Source organism: Desmodus rotundus, chromosome 8, assembly GCF_022682495.2.
Source record: "Desmodus rotundus isolate HL8 chromosome 8, HLdesRot8A.1, whole genome shotgun sequence".
Taxonomy (NCBI): domain Eukaryota; kingdom Metazoa; phylum Chordata; class Mammalia; order Chiroptera; family Phyllostomidae; genus Desmodus; species Desmodus rotundus.
This window is the reverse complement of record NC_071394.1, coordinates 119,004,825-119,021,522: the sequence shown is the minus strand read 5'-3', so window position 1 is coordinate 119,021,522 and position 16,698 is coordinate 119,004,825. Positions and strand designations below refer to the sequence as shown.

Here is a 16,698-nt window from a genome sequence, read left to right as displayed (position 1 = left end):
CACATTTCTTGTGTGTATCATGACTACGTGGTGCTTTTTGTGCATTTAGTGCATCATAAATACATAGTGTTTTGGTCTTTCTATTTCTTCACACTCACATGCTCTAATTATTTCATCTTTCTTAAAGGTTACTCACTTTGTTGTGTTTAGCACATCGTATTAATTTTATTCATCGCATTTGTTTTCCTGTCTTGTCAAGTAGAATTAAATATTCTTCAGCAATACAGCAAATGCATATTGTAGCACAAAGTATTTTGTTCCTGGACTAGGAGCTCCAGCTTAGTTTAGATTATTCTGGACCAGAGAAATAGAGTTTCTGATTATTTGTTTAGCATAGATAACCATTCGCAGCTTGAGAAATGGGCACTTCTGATTTTGGTTGACCTGGAATTTAATCTTTGCAGGGATAAAAGCCACAGGTATCAAGACAAATGTTTTTAGTGTTACACGTAACTCCATATCTACTGGCCTTCACACAAGATACATCACGTAGCTGGTACACCTTAGGCATATTTATCACCAAATCCCTAAGCCCAGAAAGTGGGAAGAGTGTGTGAGGTCCTAGTAAGATCTAAAGTCTATTTCCTCTAGAGCCTCCAAATAGTGATTTTCTTATGCCTCTTTGCATGAGCAGAATGCTCTCTCCTTTCTCACTTTTTGTTTCCATGGGTGGTTCTTTCTTTGAGGAATTCTGTAGGAAGCCAGCAGTGTTCGTAATTTAATGTGTACAGACATTGCACCCCCCCCCCCCCCCCCCCCCGCACCGGCCCCTTCCCCAGCCCATCTCTGGAGGGGTAAAGAAGAACACAATGGCCCTTCTGGGTTGATTTTATTTTCATTTTTTATTGAAAGCTTCATCAAAGAAAACAGAAGTTTAAACCTAACATCCACTGATCTACAGAAAGCCCAAGGAATGGGGGAAATGGTAGCTAGTTTGACTGTGGTACAGATGGCGATATTAAAAATAAAACCAGAAACACCAGAGAATCACAGAACTTTCCATGACAGTCAGAGACAGCAGTACAAAAAGCTCTTAAATTAAGTTCAAAATTAAATGATGCTTCAGAAGTTCCATGAAATCAAATGTGGCCTGAAACAAGGATTTTTTTTTTTTTTTAAAAAGCTGTGTCCCATTTTCTTTTAGAAACTGAGAATTTCATAGCCAGCACACTTTTACCTATACATATTTTTAAATTAAGATTCCAATTAATTCTTCTTCTTTTTAAAGAAATGAAAGCATTGATTTCCAGAGTGGAGAAAACTTTTTCAAGTGTCTCTTTGAAATAGTATTTACAGTTCCTGAAAAGTATGAAATAACTCCTTTTTTACATATGAAGAAATAACATATTTAGGGGGGGAGGAGAGAGCATCTTTCTGAATCATCTAAGACCAGAGGGTTTAAAATACAAAGCGTAACACTGAAGTTACACCTTGGACACTATTTAAATTTGAAATGATTTTTTAAAATAAATCCACTGGAGTGTTAAGGTCATTCAGCCTTAATACAGTGATGCAAAGTCAAAAAACCCCAAACAATGCTTTTTTTTTTCTTTTTTGGTGTGTGAAAGATTTAAGATAAGGGTAAGAGTGTGTATTTAACCAAGAGCTGCTATTATATTCTCATAACTGAATTTTGAGTTGACCTTTTTTACTGGTTCAAATTTCAAAAGTGAACAAAACCAAAACAGCTTTTCTTTCAAGGGGAGCCAATTCTTTGCTCGTTTTTTTTTCCTTTATATTCTGCAAGAATACAGCCAACTCTCAATTATTTGTGGTGGATGGGAAAGGGACAAGGGGCTTATGGGTAATAAAAAATCAATGGTATATAATGCTCTGACATTAATTTTTACAAATGATTTTCAACTCCTTCAAACAGCCAATACTTAACAAGAAGCAACATAGACTGATGTGAATTTTATTTCCAATTGTTTCTTTTTCCACCCTTGGGGTGACATGTTAATAAACAGAAATAGAGACCCAAGTCTGAAGAGTTGAAAAGAAAAGACAAAAGAAAGCCACAGAGTAGATAATTAGCCCTTCAAAAATTGAGAGTGATTGGATTTCTGCAAGGTTCAGTCGTGGGCGGTTCCTAAGTGGAGTGAAGGAAATGGAAGAAGTGTGGGACTGGGCGGCCCAGGGTCCTTCCTGCAGACTCCAAGCGAGGTCTCACCTCTGCTTCAGCCTTACTGCTCCCTGGGTGTAAGAAGCATTCCTTGAAACGTGACTTTTTTTCCCAGAAACACAAAGACATGAACGTAGAGAAGCCATTCATCCTTGTGTGTGTGTGTGTGAGTGTGTGTGAGTGTGTGCGCGTGGCAGGGAGCATATGTACTGGGGTATAAACACAAAGATAGAAGATACCAACAACCTGGAGAGAGCTCCCCGCCCTATGTCATAAAAGGTCTGGGCAGCCACTCAGGGATCTTATATTTATTTAGCTTTTGTACTTTCCCGAACCGTGTAATCCACAGAGGGCAGGCATGCCCAAGAGCACTTGGATAAAACGACTAATTACATATTTTAAAGTATTTGGTAAAAATTGTTAACTTTGAGTTAGACTCAACTGTCTTCCAGTGCCACAGTGGGTGTTATTTGTAGAACGAATTGATTCATTAACGAAACCCCATTATCGTTCTGCCACAGGAAGGGGATAGTGTACCCAATCAACGAGCCTGTTCCACTTCCATCCGTCCTGTAGACTGGGGTGAGAGGCTGGCAGTCCCGGCAAGCTCAGAAGGTTGAAGCATGCCAAGCCTCATCCTTTACTCCCTACTGTGCACGAGATACCGGGGATCAAGGGCTCCATGACAGGTGTTGACTTTACTTTGACGTGATCCTCAAATGTGCTGAATGTTGCTATTTGTGTACATAAATGCTATCCTTTCATTTAATTTTGTATCATATGAAAACAATGATCACTGCAACCTGCGTAAGAATTTCTCTCTGCTTATCAGCTCACCTGTAATGGTTTGTGCGCTCAAAGTAAGCATGAGGCTGAATTGTCAAATGTACTTTTAGTCTCCTACTAATCATATCATCTGTCTAGACAGTACATCGAAGCTTCTCAATCATGAAGATGACGGCACAGATGCATTTAAATGAAATCTCACTTTTCCTTAATGGAGACTTTAGGCCACTGTAAAAGATACATGGGTATGTAATTGGCATCCCAATTATTCAAATAGGTTTCTTCTTTTTTGGTGGGGGGGAAACTAAGTACTTTGTTTTGGTCATACATGAATTGGAAATACTTGTAAAGCAGTTTTGCAAGGGGTCACCGTATTCTGTAGATACAGTGAACTTCCTGTTCCATCCAGCCACCTGCTGCTCACGGCTTTCCAGCTTTAGGAGGAGTGCTTTTAATACCATGTAGTTTTTCATTAGAAAGGGGTGAAGGTGAGTCTTATATGCTGTCAAATGTGGCAGAGCCATTAAGGTCACAGGAAGAATTGATTCAAGTGAAGCATGGAGACAACACCCGAACAATTGAAATCTACCAAGGAAACAAACTAGCCCTGACCAAACTGGAGTCAGCTAGGTTTTTTTTTTAGAATATTATGCCACTTGCAATATTCAAGACATGCCAGTGTTCAAGAACAAAGAGTCACCAGCCCCTGCTAGAATTACTTTTCGTTCACTCAGGGGCCATAACGTCTCCCGGAGACAGAGCCGTGCATGAGGAGCCCCCAGTCGCCGGGCACACTTTGCCACCCCTGACAATACCTTATCATTATTTAAAACCACCGCACTCCCCCAGTTCATGTCCCTGGAGTTTCGATGAGATAGTGTTTATCCCATCTGGATTCTGGCTTTAGTTTGTTTCCTAAGCTTTAGGTGAAATCTTGGCGATTGAAGTTGAAAGGAAAAATTGAATACTTTGAGTAAAGGCTTGAAAACCTGGTGGATCAGAATACTTAAACCAAATGAGTACAGTCCTAAAGAGGATTAAAATAACCAAAATAGGATTCTGATGTCTGCATATATTGAACACATATTTTGGTTTGTTTAATTTTTAATACAGTGTAATGCTGCTTACCTGTCGATGCTTTTCTCCCTAAGACATGACTTTTAAAAACAGTTATTAGGGAAGATGACAGATGGGAATTTGAACATGTGTCATTTTTTTTCCTTCTTTTCGATTTGAAATAAGATATTCTATAGAATGGCATGATGTAAAAAGTCCAAACACAAAACACACATGGATACATAAAATGACAGGTAATTTCCTTTTGCCTGAAGTGGCTTAAAAAAATTGAGATCATTGAAATTTTATAGTTGAAAAAAATGTTTCTGAATGTATAAATAAAGCAGTAGTTTTGAATAGAAACAGGAAGTTACCTAGGCACACTCATCAGCCACATGGTAGCTACCTCTTAGCCTCATCGTTGATTGTACAAATGAGACTTTCTTTGTATCACATTAAGTTTTGTTTTTTTTTTTTACAGAAACAAAAGAAAACATGTTGGTTTCATATTCAAATGAATTATGCCCAGGATAATCCTTATTTATACAAAGAGTTCAGAGAGTGAAAAAAAGAAACAGAAAATACAGTTTCCATACATGTTTGCCTCACCCCCTGAAACTTGGGGGCCCACTTCTCAAAGATAAAACTTAAGCACCACCCTTAAAATACATGAGAGGCTCAAGGATGGAACAGAAAAAAGTAGAAACCTCGGATTCTCACTAAATCATGGACAACCGTAAGGATGGGTGTGACCAGTTCGTATTGCTCTGTAGCATGTTACAATTTCTTGGATATATTTTTTGCCTCTAATTTAACCATGAAGATATGGAGTCTTTCTCAAGATTGGAGTTTCCAGGACAAGAGAACCAGGTCTATTTCAGCACTAGGCTTTTGTTTGTATGTCATCAATGGTGAAATATTGACACTTTCATACGAGTCAAACTCATCACTCCTGGTGATCCAATGGGACTATGATTTATCTTTTAAATTTTTAAAAAGTTTTCAAAAGCCTACTCTGCTTTCTTTTATAGTGCACTCGGTGCATTTCCCTCCTCTTTCTGGACTAAGACAGGTTCCTCTGACAGTTTGTGAAAAGAATTTCCCTTATCTGATTCTAATGATTCATTCAGAAAGCAATTCAGGGCCTAGTTCAGTGAACGTTTGTTTCCTTGTCTTTAGTTTCAAGTGAAACTGTACAGGTTGGATGTGGATTTCATGAACCAAATATGCAGAGATGTTTGTGACATCAATTTAATTCATTTTAGACACAATTTTGCATCCTTCTCAATGCAAATATATCCCTTTGGCTTTAATGATTGATCAAACCCAATTGTTTTGGTTCTTATTAATATAAATCATACAATTTCTTGATTGTCAACTAGCATTTCAAAAACTTACCTAAATTCCTCTAACAGAATCCTCAATCTTATTGGTCCTACTTCCCTTAGAGAGTTAAACTGAAATAAAAAGGTCTATTTTGTCTTTCTTCTGACAACACCAGGATATGAAAATACAATGAAAAAAGGCAAAAAGAAGATCTCCCTTTCCCACTGCGGAATCAAGGTGACTACTCATGGTGGGTCACAACAAAGACTAAGGTGCAAAGACAAAATCAAGAGGTGTTGGAATTTAGAAGGAAGACTATTGTTACAAATACAATGAGACCTTTTCAGGAAACCACTCACCGTTTAACACAATATCACTAAGCTTTTTTTTTTTTTAACAAGTGACCCTTCAGACCAGGTTCAGGAAGTGTCTTTAGTTCAAAATTCACAAAAAGAAATTTCAACCTGTTAAAAAAGTGTCTTAGCTTATTGGTGGCCGTCAATACGGGTTTCACTATTCAAGACAGCTAGCAAAGAACTGGAAAAGCTCATGGAATTGAAAGCCTCTTGGCTCTATCAGTTGGTATCCAGAACTCTTCATGCTGAAACTGCTGAGCACAGCAGGTGTGAGCTTCTACTGTCCACAAATATAGAAAAAAACAAAAATTTTTTTTTTTTTTGCAGTATGTAAAATACCAGTGGAAGGTAGTTTAAACAAACAACAAAATAAGAACTGGTCCGGCCATGTAGGTCAAATAAAAATGTTAAAAGTAAAGAAAAACAACCTCTATCTTCTGGACTGCAGTAGGGTACCACTTCATCTTTGGTATAAAACAGGCCATCCATAGGCTGAATTTGATCACGACTAGGAAAGACTACAGAAATTGTCAACAATTTCTCTATCTATTGCTTTTTTTGTTTTTTTGTTTTGTTTTGTTTTGCACTTTTGACCATAAGCTCCTATCTACTTGTTTTTTTTTTTTTAATGCTTTTAAGCTAGGTTTTGCAATGTGACAAGCAAAGCTGACTAAAAACTTTGTAAAGCTCATAAAAAAGACTGCAGGTAAAAAGCACTAATGCTTTTGCTAGCAATCACGCTTTGTAAATTAAAAAATTCTGCATTCTGCCCCCAAACACGCATTATTTCTAATGCAGTTGTTTTTAAACCAACCTTAATAACTTTACCATAAAATGTGTTAGCCTTCCAAATGGTTCAACACTTAAGACAAAGTTCAGGAAAAGTCCCAGCATTTTTCCAATTCTTGCAGTTGCCATGGTTTCTTTTATCAACAAATTTTCTTCAAATGAAGAAAAACATTTTCTTTTAAACTGTACAGTTTTTTTTTCACCCTAAAAACTCATAGTCTTAAGCTTCTGTACCAGTTAAAGCCGGCACAATATTTCAATTCTTTCTTGATTTTTTTAACAAGACGTTGACAGCTTGCCTCGAGAGCCTTTGACGTCCTTAAAATTAAGGCAATTAAGATTCAAGATAAACCTTACCTAAATATTTCTAAGAAAAAAAATTAAAAAACAACCCACATTTAAACAAAAAGAAAAAAAAAAAAGAAAGAGTAGCTTAATTACGAGGAAGACAATTTGTTTCCATTTCTGCTTGTCCACCTCTTGACATCAGATTTTTTGTTAAAAAAAATCTATCTACACCTTCAGGTCAATTCTGAATTCAAATGTTCTTCCAGATAAAATGTCAACCTTCCATGTTTTCATGTTTTGTTTTGTTTTCATTTTTCCTCTTCTGGGATTTTTTTTTTTTTACTTTAATTAAAAAAATGATGGCGAAAAATAAACTGTCAGATCATATGAAAGACCTATTTGCACAGCACACAAAACGCGTTGTTTTCATTGGGTAAAGTACAAAATTAAAAAAAGAAAAAGCTTTCCATTGACGTCTGTGCAAACTGGAAGCCAACTTCTTGTTCAATGAAGTTTCTTCATTCAAGGCAAAGTTTCGGACGGACATTCTTCAGTCTCGTTTATGGTCTGTGAAAGCAATCGAATAAGAGTGGTTATTACATCAAAGCAACTTTGGAATCCCCTTCTGTGCTCTTGTCCAGTGAGGTCTCTTTAAAAGATACCATGCTCTTTAAAAATAACAGTCATCAGTGAAGTTGTAAAAGCATACTGGGCTGATTCGAGTGTCAAATTCTACCACTTTCACACAAATATAAACTCGAGCCAGGAGTTGTGTTCACATCAAATATCAAGGCTTATAGGTCAAGAATATCATTCAATTCTAAACTAATAAATATTACAAATATACCCAGATAGCAAATATTCCCTTTGTGAATGAAACCTATTTTTTGTGGCCTGGCTTATGTTGTAGCTCCCCCCAGAAATTCTTTGAGTAATTCTATCCATTCATAACACCCATGAGGTTCATCATTCACTTGGTCAGCAAATATGTGAGTCCCTACTCCATACCCAAGATACAGCGATGGATTGTATGTTACCTATGTGCTCACTAAGTATGACCCAAGTAATTAAGTAAGGCAGAGAAGAGGGCGATGCAGTTTTGTTCACTTTCCCTCTTCTCTTCCTCTTCTTGGCTTATTCATCTCATTGAGATTTCAAATTCTTGAGAGCAAAGGCTATATCTTATTTGACTTTATTGTCCAGAAGTCTGGCAGAGAGGTATGCACATAATAGGTGTTTAACTTGACAAATGTCACTTTTACTATATGCTATTTTGCCTAGCCCTGCCCAAATAATGTCTTCTGCTCCTGCTCCATCTGTATTGTAGGACTGAGCTTTTAGTAGGTGGACCTTCACTCTTAGATTTTCCACTCACAGATCAGAATTTTGCTAAATAACACCAGGGGTGTGCTATAAAAAGAAGAATCTTTAAACTACCCAGAGGTCATACGTAGGCAGGTGAAGCCTCTTCCCTCGGCGCTCTGCAGGTTTTTCTGATGCCCATTTGCTTAAGTTAGTAGAGGCACCTCTGGGTTGCTGGGTATGGCTGTACAGGTGGTTCACGGTGTGAGACGTGTGGCTGAGGGAGCCCAGCGGGGCTAAGTTCTAGCCATTGATCTGTTGCCCAACCTATTTACTCTGGTGCAAGGCCGCATTCAACCTGAACAAGTGGGCCTTATTCAAATTGACAAAAAGCCCTCTACAATGTTTGAATCCATATGACAGTTAGCCTGGGATGACTCAGAGGGGATGCTTTTTCTATCTTTTTTTAAAAAAATGTATTTACTTATTTTCAGAGAGAGGGGAAGGGAGGGAGAATGAGAGGGAGAGAAACGTGAATTGGTTGCCTCTTGCACGTCCCCAACTGGGGACGTGGCCCACAGCCCAGGCTACTGCCCTGACAGGTTCGTCATCATCGTGACCTTCCGGTTCATAAGCTAGCGCTCAATCCACTAAGCCACACCAGCCAGGGCAGGAATGTTTTTTCTACTCTGCTAAAAGCTCTCTTAGGAGTCTAGTATGGCTCTTTCACCCAGATTATCTTATATCTAGAATCATGTAAGGAAAATGTCTAGTTGGTAAATTGAATATATCCATTTTTAACTAATAGCTTAAGTCTCTAGAAATACATTTTTTGGAGTTATTCAGGAAAAATGAGATTTCTTTTAAGAAGAAATGCAATTAAAATTTCCATAATAGCAGCCACGCCAAGGGACATTTTATTAGTAGTGGTAGTCATGGAAACCATGGTATAGATTTGATCTGTATGCCTTTGCAAGGTGTAGACTTACCCCATTTATCTCTAAAAATCCATGTTTTATGGTTTTGTGTTTTTGCTTGTTTTAGTTTTTAAATCTATTCTTCGCTCCTACTTCCATCTTCGACCCTGGCTTTATTGTGTATCGAGTAGGAAATGCATGACATGCCGTGAATCTCTGTAAGAGCCGCTCAGTGAACGGTGTCTCACTCAATGGACTACGCCATCAGAGAACACCCGCAGTGCTCAGGTGTGGCGCGTGCACGGGCCTGTCTCCAAGCACCCATACTTGTGAGCTAGGCTGCAGCTGTTGTCAAGTTTTATAACCTTACACAAACGTTTCTGATAGCCCTCGCCCATCACTTGCTCGATCCTTCCAGTAGTCTCATTGCTGCATGTAAACAAAGGAGGAGAAATAAATGGTTGTACTTTACATTTTCACGGTTGCTAGCTGAAGTTTGAAGGAAAAAAGTATTGCTATTTATTGGAACCGAATTCACCCCTGTCTACCTTTTCTGTCCCAGGTAAACTGTGAACGTGCACACTGAAATCATGACTATTGATTATCCATTAAAACAGAGGTTTTTATGTATATCCATAAAAACAGTAGTTTTCTAAATTTTCAAGGCTATGATTATAACAAACAAGAATGCTTGAAATTGGACAGTGAGATTATTTTAGAAATAAAATGGGCGGCAAATTAAAAAGAGGTACGTATCCGTGTGAATGAACATAAAAGTTATTTGCCAGCTGTAAAGTTCTGTGCAAACAAAATGTATTACTGCAGGCTTAAAGGGCACGTAAACACGGCAACCAGGGATATAACGTACACGTCGTCAGCATACTTACGGTGTACAGGGGCTGGTGGTCATGGCAGTTCAGTCAGCCAGAGAAGACATGAAGAATGAAAAGGCCTCGCTGTACTGGGGCCTGAGATAAGGTCAGTGTGGGTGTTGGAAGACTAGGAGTTTGAATTTAAGATCACAGAGTCATTTTGAACTCTCTCTTCCTCCATCCACTTTCCCCCTCCGCCCCCCCCCCCCACCCCACACACAAATAAAGAAAAGCACAGAGAGTAGATTAGGAAGTAGCAAAGCGTAATCTTGGAATTCTAGACGTTTAGAGCTGGAAGAAGTCTTAGAGTTGATCTAAGAATGCAGTATTCCCCTGTGTCGTTCCTGACGGATCAGCCTCAAGCAATAACGCCCTGTGAAAAGAGAGATTCTGTGGTCCGGGGCTCAGGAAAAACTGCACAACAAACTAAGTATGCCGTTAGGGCCCCAACAAAGAAGGATCTCCAATACAAAACAAAAAAGTATTTGGAAGAATGTAATCTTTTAAATTAATATCAAAAGCATCATCCTGTGGACAATGTAAATTTTTGTTAGATTTCTTTAATAATTTTATACGTTAAAAAAATAAAACTTAGAATGCTGGAGGAGGAGGGCAGGACACGTTAATCTTTCAGGAAGTAAAACATTTCAAATATTTTGTCTGGCCCTCTAGGGGGTCATAGTCATTAGCATTTAAATAGCTTTGAAGAGAACTGCAATTAAGAAAGCATTCACTCAGGTTACAGCATTGTTTCCCAACGCACTTCTGGCCATCCTCCCCACCGGGCTCCGGGAAATGTGGCTAATCCTTCCTCAGTACTAGAGATCCGATTTACAGTCTTTGGAGAACAATCCAATCTCTCACTTTAAAGAAGAGGAAAAGGAGGCTCCGAAGGGTTGAGTGACAACTCATAGGTGAGAAAGAAAAAACTGATAACTCAGGCAGGAATTGGAATTTCCATGACAATTCCAACTTAAACCACAGGTATCATTTTTTTCCCTTTTGGGCTAAGAGTCCAGAGTCTCTTTTGCAGTAATGTCTCTTTTAACAATGGGGGAAAAAAGAAAGCATGACTACAAAATGTGAAGACCTGTTTTAAAGCTGGGAAAGTAGAATTTGGAATGTTAAAGTATTTGCCAACATATTTCCCAAATATAAACTTTGTATTCCTATGCATATCATTTATACTTCTTAAACCTGAGACCTTCTGCTGTGAAGTTTCTAATTTACTTAAAAATAACTTTAGTATAGACGTTATGATGTTACATGTATGTGTGACGATGGGTTAAACTGCTGTTCATGGGCACCCTAATCAGAATGTCACAGCCCACAGGAGGCCAGCCATCATTTAGTGAGCCCGGCCAGAGGTCTGTACAAGCTCTTTAAACTATCCATATCTCAATTAACATAATGATTGTTAGAAATGGGTCGCCTGATGGAAGAAAGTAAGAGCATAACAGCACAATGATGCTGGAAATAAGCTGCCGTTGGTGAACTTTGTAGCGCTCAAGGTAACATGGGTTGTCAAAAACATTTTAGAACTACCCACCACTGTGCATGAACAGGAGAGATGGAGCTGTGTAGAGAACTGTGTAGCTTACAACTTTAGGGATATTGCCTTGTGACTTGACCTCAGAACAAGACTTCGAGTAGATTTCTGGTGGCCTTTCAAAGGATAACATAGTACTACCTCTAGAAAATGGTAGAATGTAACCCAAGTGAATTTTTCCATGTCTTTTAGATTATTTAAAAGACTAGAACTGGGACTGTGTCAAGTGTGTACAGGGCACATGGCATTAATTGTCATGTGTCTTCTTTCTAATGAATGTTTCTTTAGAAAATGCCATGTTGGGTGTTCTTGCATTCCAAAACATTTCACAGGGATGGTGAATGAACTGAGCTATTTACATAACCCAAATGCTTAGCTCTATTCCCAGGATCTTCCTTGAATGGTTCTGAAGAACCTCATGTCTTACCATGTCACAGGGCAGCTTTCCTTGGCTGAAATTGATAAAAACTTGGAGAGAATCACATTAATGACTTCCTTTTATAAAACTTCAGAAGTGATGGCCATCCACCTATTTATCAGACTTAGGATATTGTCTTTGCTTTCATTCAATATTTTATCCTTTTGTTGTTTCAAGTCAAAAGCTCCTTGTACTTTGTAGCGTTGTTAAAGGGAAGAAGTTGAGAATATAAACAGGACCTGTTAAAATTTTTCTCCAGGTTTAAATAAATGTCTGCAAGGCAATACAAGTGGTTTTCACATGTCACACATTTGAAATGTCCTATGTTCCAGGGCGCTTTCCTCTCTGTCATGTTGCAGCAACGAGCAAGCCCTGTGGAACATCCTGTGCCATATGGCCCAGCGTGGGTGAGAAAGAAAATTCCTTCAAACGAGGAAGTGCCTTGCCATAATTTTACCCCTATGAGGACATGGGATGGAGGACTTCTATTCTTGATATTTATTATCTGTGGAGAGCTCCGCATTATCAACCATAAGAACCCGTGGCTGAAAGAACATAACCATGGTGCTACCAGTTTTAACCTTGAACACTTAAAATTTTATGAGGTCAGATTCAGACTTCCTCAATATTTCAAGGAATGAAGCTTCCTTGAATGGACTCATTATAAGAATAATTAGTTCCTTGTCTTTTACCACTAATCACACCCTCCTGATTTTGTCTCATCTGCCTCTGTCAGTGGCATCATTAACTCCACAGTATTACTCAAACTTTAAAAATCCTGTTCTCCTTTTTTTCTTACTTCCTTGTAACTCCCTGCCACCCAGTCCCACCCTTGCACTTGCCACCATCCTACTTCAGAACTCTGCCCCCTTTTGCCTGAGCCATTGCAATAACAGGACTGTCTCCATTCCTTCCAAATCCATTGTCTACTTCAACTGGAAAAACATGCAAAGAACAAAGAAAATGCTGTTCGAGCACCTCAATATGGCACCTGATACGAGAAGCTGGGTCCAATCTGCCTTTTTACACTATTCTACTACTCTGCATCTAATTCTCGATGAAATACTCTTTTGAAGTTTCCCATCCTTGGATATGGTCAAGATGTAATTACACCTGGAACATTGCTCCTTCCTGTAAGACACAGTTACGGTTGCCACAACCTCCACCAAAGCTTATATAACCAAGAAAAATTAAATGCATTCTTCTATGACTTACTATAGTATTTTTAAAAAGAGCCCTATTCATTTTCTTCCTTGAAATGTGTTTATCTTGTCTATGTATAGATCTAAATCCCATACTAGACTGTAAATCCTTGACAGCAGAGATCCTATCTCTTAACCTAGTACCCAGCATAAGGTACTACAAGTAAAACAGGGCCTACGTGTGGAGGTGCATGGGCCAGGCAGAGCACTTGCCTATCCATCTCATCATGGAAAGGTGCAGATGACCCTGAGGGAGAGCATCTCATTGTGGGCTGACAAGCAGGGGCAGCTAAAGCTGATTTATTTAATCAAGCAGGGAGAGGAGAAGGTTCCTGAAAATTACAAGAGGGGAAAATCTGCAACCTGGAGGCCATCCTTGAAATACATTTCTCTATGCCCAGCCTCCACTGGTAATAGAGTCATTGAAATATAAATAAAATTTTGTTGTTTCTTCTCTTAAATCCCTTCAAAGGTTTTCTAGCTCACTTAGCACAAAACCAAGAATAATTACTGAACACAAAGTCAAGTATCAAAGGACCAAAGGCTCTATCAAAGCTAACCTGCTTGACTTCACCTCCAATAACTCTTCCCCCTGTGGACCTGTCCACCACACTTCAGCCTCAGGTGCCCACTCCAGATCTTTGAATTGGTCTAGAATGCTTTTGCTCTAAAACTCTCCAAGAATACCCTCTAATTATCTGGGAAGATACAAATCTTAGGTATCTACTTAGTCACTTTCTTTCATAAGAATCTTTTTAGGCAGTCTACTTTGAAATTCTGTTTCCTTTTGATTATTTCTTCAGATTATGAGACTGACGCGCTGCCTACTGCGCTAAGAGGGCAGGCTCTTTTTGATTATTTCTTGATTGACCCATTGATTCCAAGTCCACTTCTAGTAGAAAATAAACTCCAAGAGTGGAGGAGGCAGCTGCCTCTTTCATTGGTCTTTTGTTAGCATCTAGAATACTACCTGTCACATAGTAGACACCCAATCAATAATTGTTGATTGGATAAAGGAAAGCATAGTTATCATTTATCCAGACATCAGTACATTGTTGGCAAAAAGGGTCTAGGACCACTTTCCTCATTACATTTTAAAACAGTCAAGCCAATTTCACCTATTCACCAAGACTTGAAAAATGATTTTAGCAAATATAGTGTCTCTCCTCTCCCACTAGCATCTTCCACTGCGCTTCCACATTGCCAACCTCTACTCCTTTCTCCATATAATCTTCTGATAAGACTAAAAAAAAATCTAATATGCTTGCAACCAAGTGCCAGAGCCTACCATGTTGTTTGGTACACGTAAAAGGCTGTGTGAAAGGGTGCATTCACACAGGCTAAAGGTGAGTTTTTTAAAATGCCTTATTTATTATACATCTTTTGTAAAAGCTATGTGTTAGTAGTGATGATGATGATGATACTTTATATTTGTAAGGTTGAGTCATGTTCTGAGTATATTTAATTCATGGAAGTGACTTTAGAAGCTAACGCACATATAGAAGACTACATTATCATGATTAATCTTTCAACAGCCAACACATGTCTACATATAAATTGAGATTAAAGAAGAATGATGAGCAGGAAACGGGACAACACTGTGCAGGCAGAAAGGATCACTGGGAAATTTCTGTTTACCAGGCCTTTGGTTGCTCCCTATGAAGTAGACTGGTTTGCATGACATCTGTATACGGTCTGAACTTTTGTTAACTTCTTTGGTTTCTAGCAACCCCTCTCATATTTTTATTTTTTATTTTTTAAATATAAAATCTTTATTATATTTTTTCCATTACCATTGAGTCTCCTTATACTCCCCTCCACCTAGCAGCAATCTATATAATTACTTAATACAAAGCCAACTCTACTTTTCTTAAGTGATTTAAGGATTTTCAAGAGTAGTTCTGACTACATGATTGTTGTTTTGCCATATATTCCTGAATAACACCCTACTCTCTGTTATTTTGTATTTTATAATAAGGTCTCTCATGAATGATGTCACTGGGTGCTCAAAGCAACCCTGTGAAAAAAGTGTTACTGCTTTCATTTAAGAATGAGAAAAGGGAGACCAAAACATAGTCTCACTATTTAGTTTCATGTGGGAATATCAGAGTTTTTCCAAAATATATGTCATAATTTTTTTTGTAAAAATTGCCACAATGTTCCTTTCTGCATCCAGAACTTTTGGTAGTGAACCTGGGGTTGGCCACGTGTTGTGTTTTGGCCAAAGGGGCAGCAGCAAATGAGTCACAGAATTGAAAAGTGCCGGTCATTTTGGCTTTCTCCCTCATTCTCCAAATTCTGATCTCCCATGTGAATAAGCCTGCTGGAGGATCAAAAACATGTGGTTCAATCACCTCCATCACTCCACCAAGAGCCGACCAACACCCAGAAGCCGAGCTGTGAAAATGACCAGCAGCTCTCCGCGGATGCTTGAGCAAGTCCAGTCAACACTCCATCTGAGGTCAGCTCCAATTGCCAACCCACACAATTGTGAACTGAATAACTGTTTCTCACTCAGTGTGAGGGGTCTGCATTGCAGCAAAAGCTAACAGGTGCAACATGAGAGAGTGAAGTCAAAATGGTTGCTCTTGAGGGAAAATGCTTAGTAAAGCCCAAACTTACTTAGACTGTTGGTAAGAATATGCAGATGCATGTTCATTGGATGTGTCCACTGCTATCTGTTGCTGCTGACCACTGGTGTCCTGCGATGAAGGTGCCACTGTCTGGGGAGAGGTATCAGCAACAACACCCTAAGGAGGCAAATGAGAACACAAAGCCTTATTGGCTTCAGCAAAGATCCCTCTTTCTGATGAACAATACCCCTCTTCTACTCGGCTCGAGTGACATCGCACGCAGCTACATGAAACCACAGTAAGTATGCAAAGGAAAACCACAGAGCACATTTGTGGAAGGCCTGAGAAATTCACCTCAATGTGCGACCGAGGAGCCTTTGCTGTCAGAAGTCCTTGGAGCAGCGGAGTGGTCAGGAATCATTTTGTCCATCCTTAGAACTTTTAAGTCATACTGTATACAGCCACACTAAATGGTAATTTGTTAATAATAAATTCATTCAGGAAAACCTGTATATTTAATGATTTTCTTGGGATAGTACACTGTACCAAGTCTAAGATCTGGCAAGACAATGAACTCTGACCTTAATAAAAATCTACATTAAAGTTTGAAATTCTTTTAAAAGAATACTGTTAAGGCGGTCTCCCTTAAACCATTCAATTTGTTTTATTTTGTTTTGTTTTTCACAATTCAGTTAGAGGTTTCAGAAAAAGGACCAAACAAACGTCCTTAATTTTGATTTGCTCCTTTCCTCACCCTTGCTTTCCTTGTTCCTCACATATGTCAACAAGAACGAATTTCTGAAGGTGGTCATCATTAGGAACATATGTTTGGTTCCCAGAGAGGCATAGGTGGTTTTATTTGGTAATTACTAGGCTTGAAAAGGCATCTGTCTGAATATATTCTCCTGGTTTCACTTATAGCCTTGGACACCTGCAGCGATATTGGGTTTCAAATGTTCTTGGTCAGCTCTCCGTCACGAAAGATCCCTGAGTTCCTTAGAAACTGAAAAGTCTCAGAATATTAATCCAATATTTTTCCCTAATACTATTTGGTATTGTGCATTTTTTTTTCTGGGCTTTCCATCGTATCTACTTGTATGGATACGGGTGAATGTTCAGTGAGTGTTTTTATGTAGGAAATG

General features: G+C 38.7%; 1 protein-coding gene across 9 annotated transcripts in view; it reads right to left on the bottom strand.

Moving 5' to 3' along the window:
• Positions 1-823: 823 nt before the first annotated feature.
• The window catches only part of RBMS3 (RNA binding motif single stranded interacting protein 3), a 1,231,630-nt gene continuing 1,215,755 nt past the window's right edge, over positions 824-16,698 (bottom strand). For 5 of the 9 annotated variants that reach the window (XM_071222108.1, XM_053929480.2, XM_053929477.2 and 2 more), the window contains one exon: positions 15,602-15,733. In XM_071222108.1, coding sequence (XP_071078209.1) covers positions 15,602-15,733 — 132 coding nt within the window. Of the gene's footprint in view, positions 7,291-15,601; positions 15,734-16,698 lie in introns of those variants that run through there. The other 4 variants (XM_053929473.1, XM_053929475.2, XM_071222109.1 and 1 more) reach the window with 1 other exon arrangement.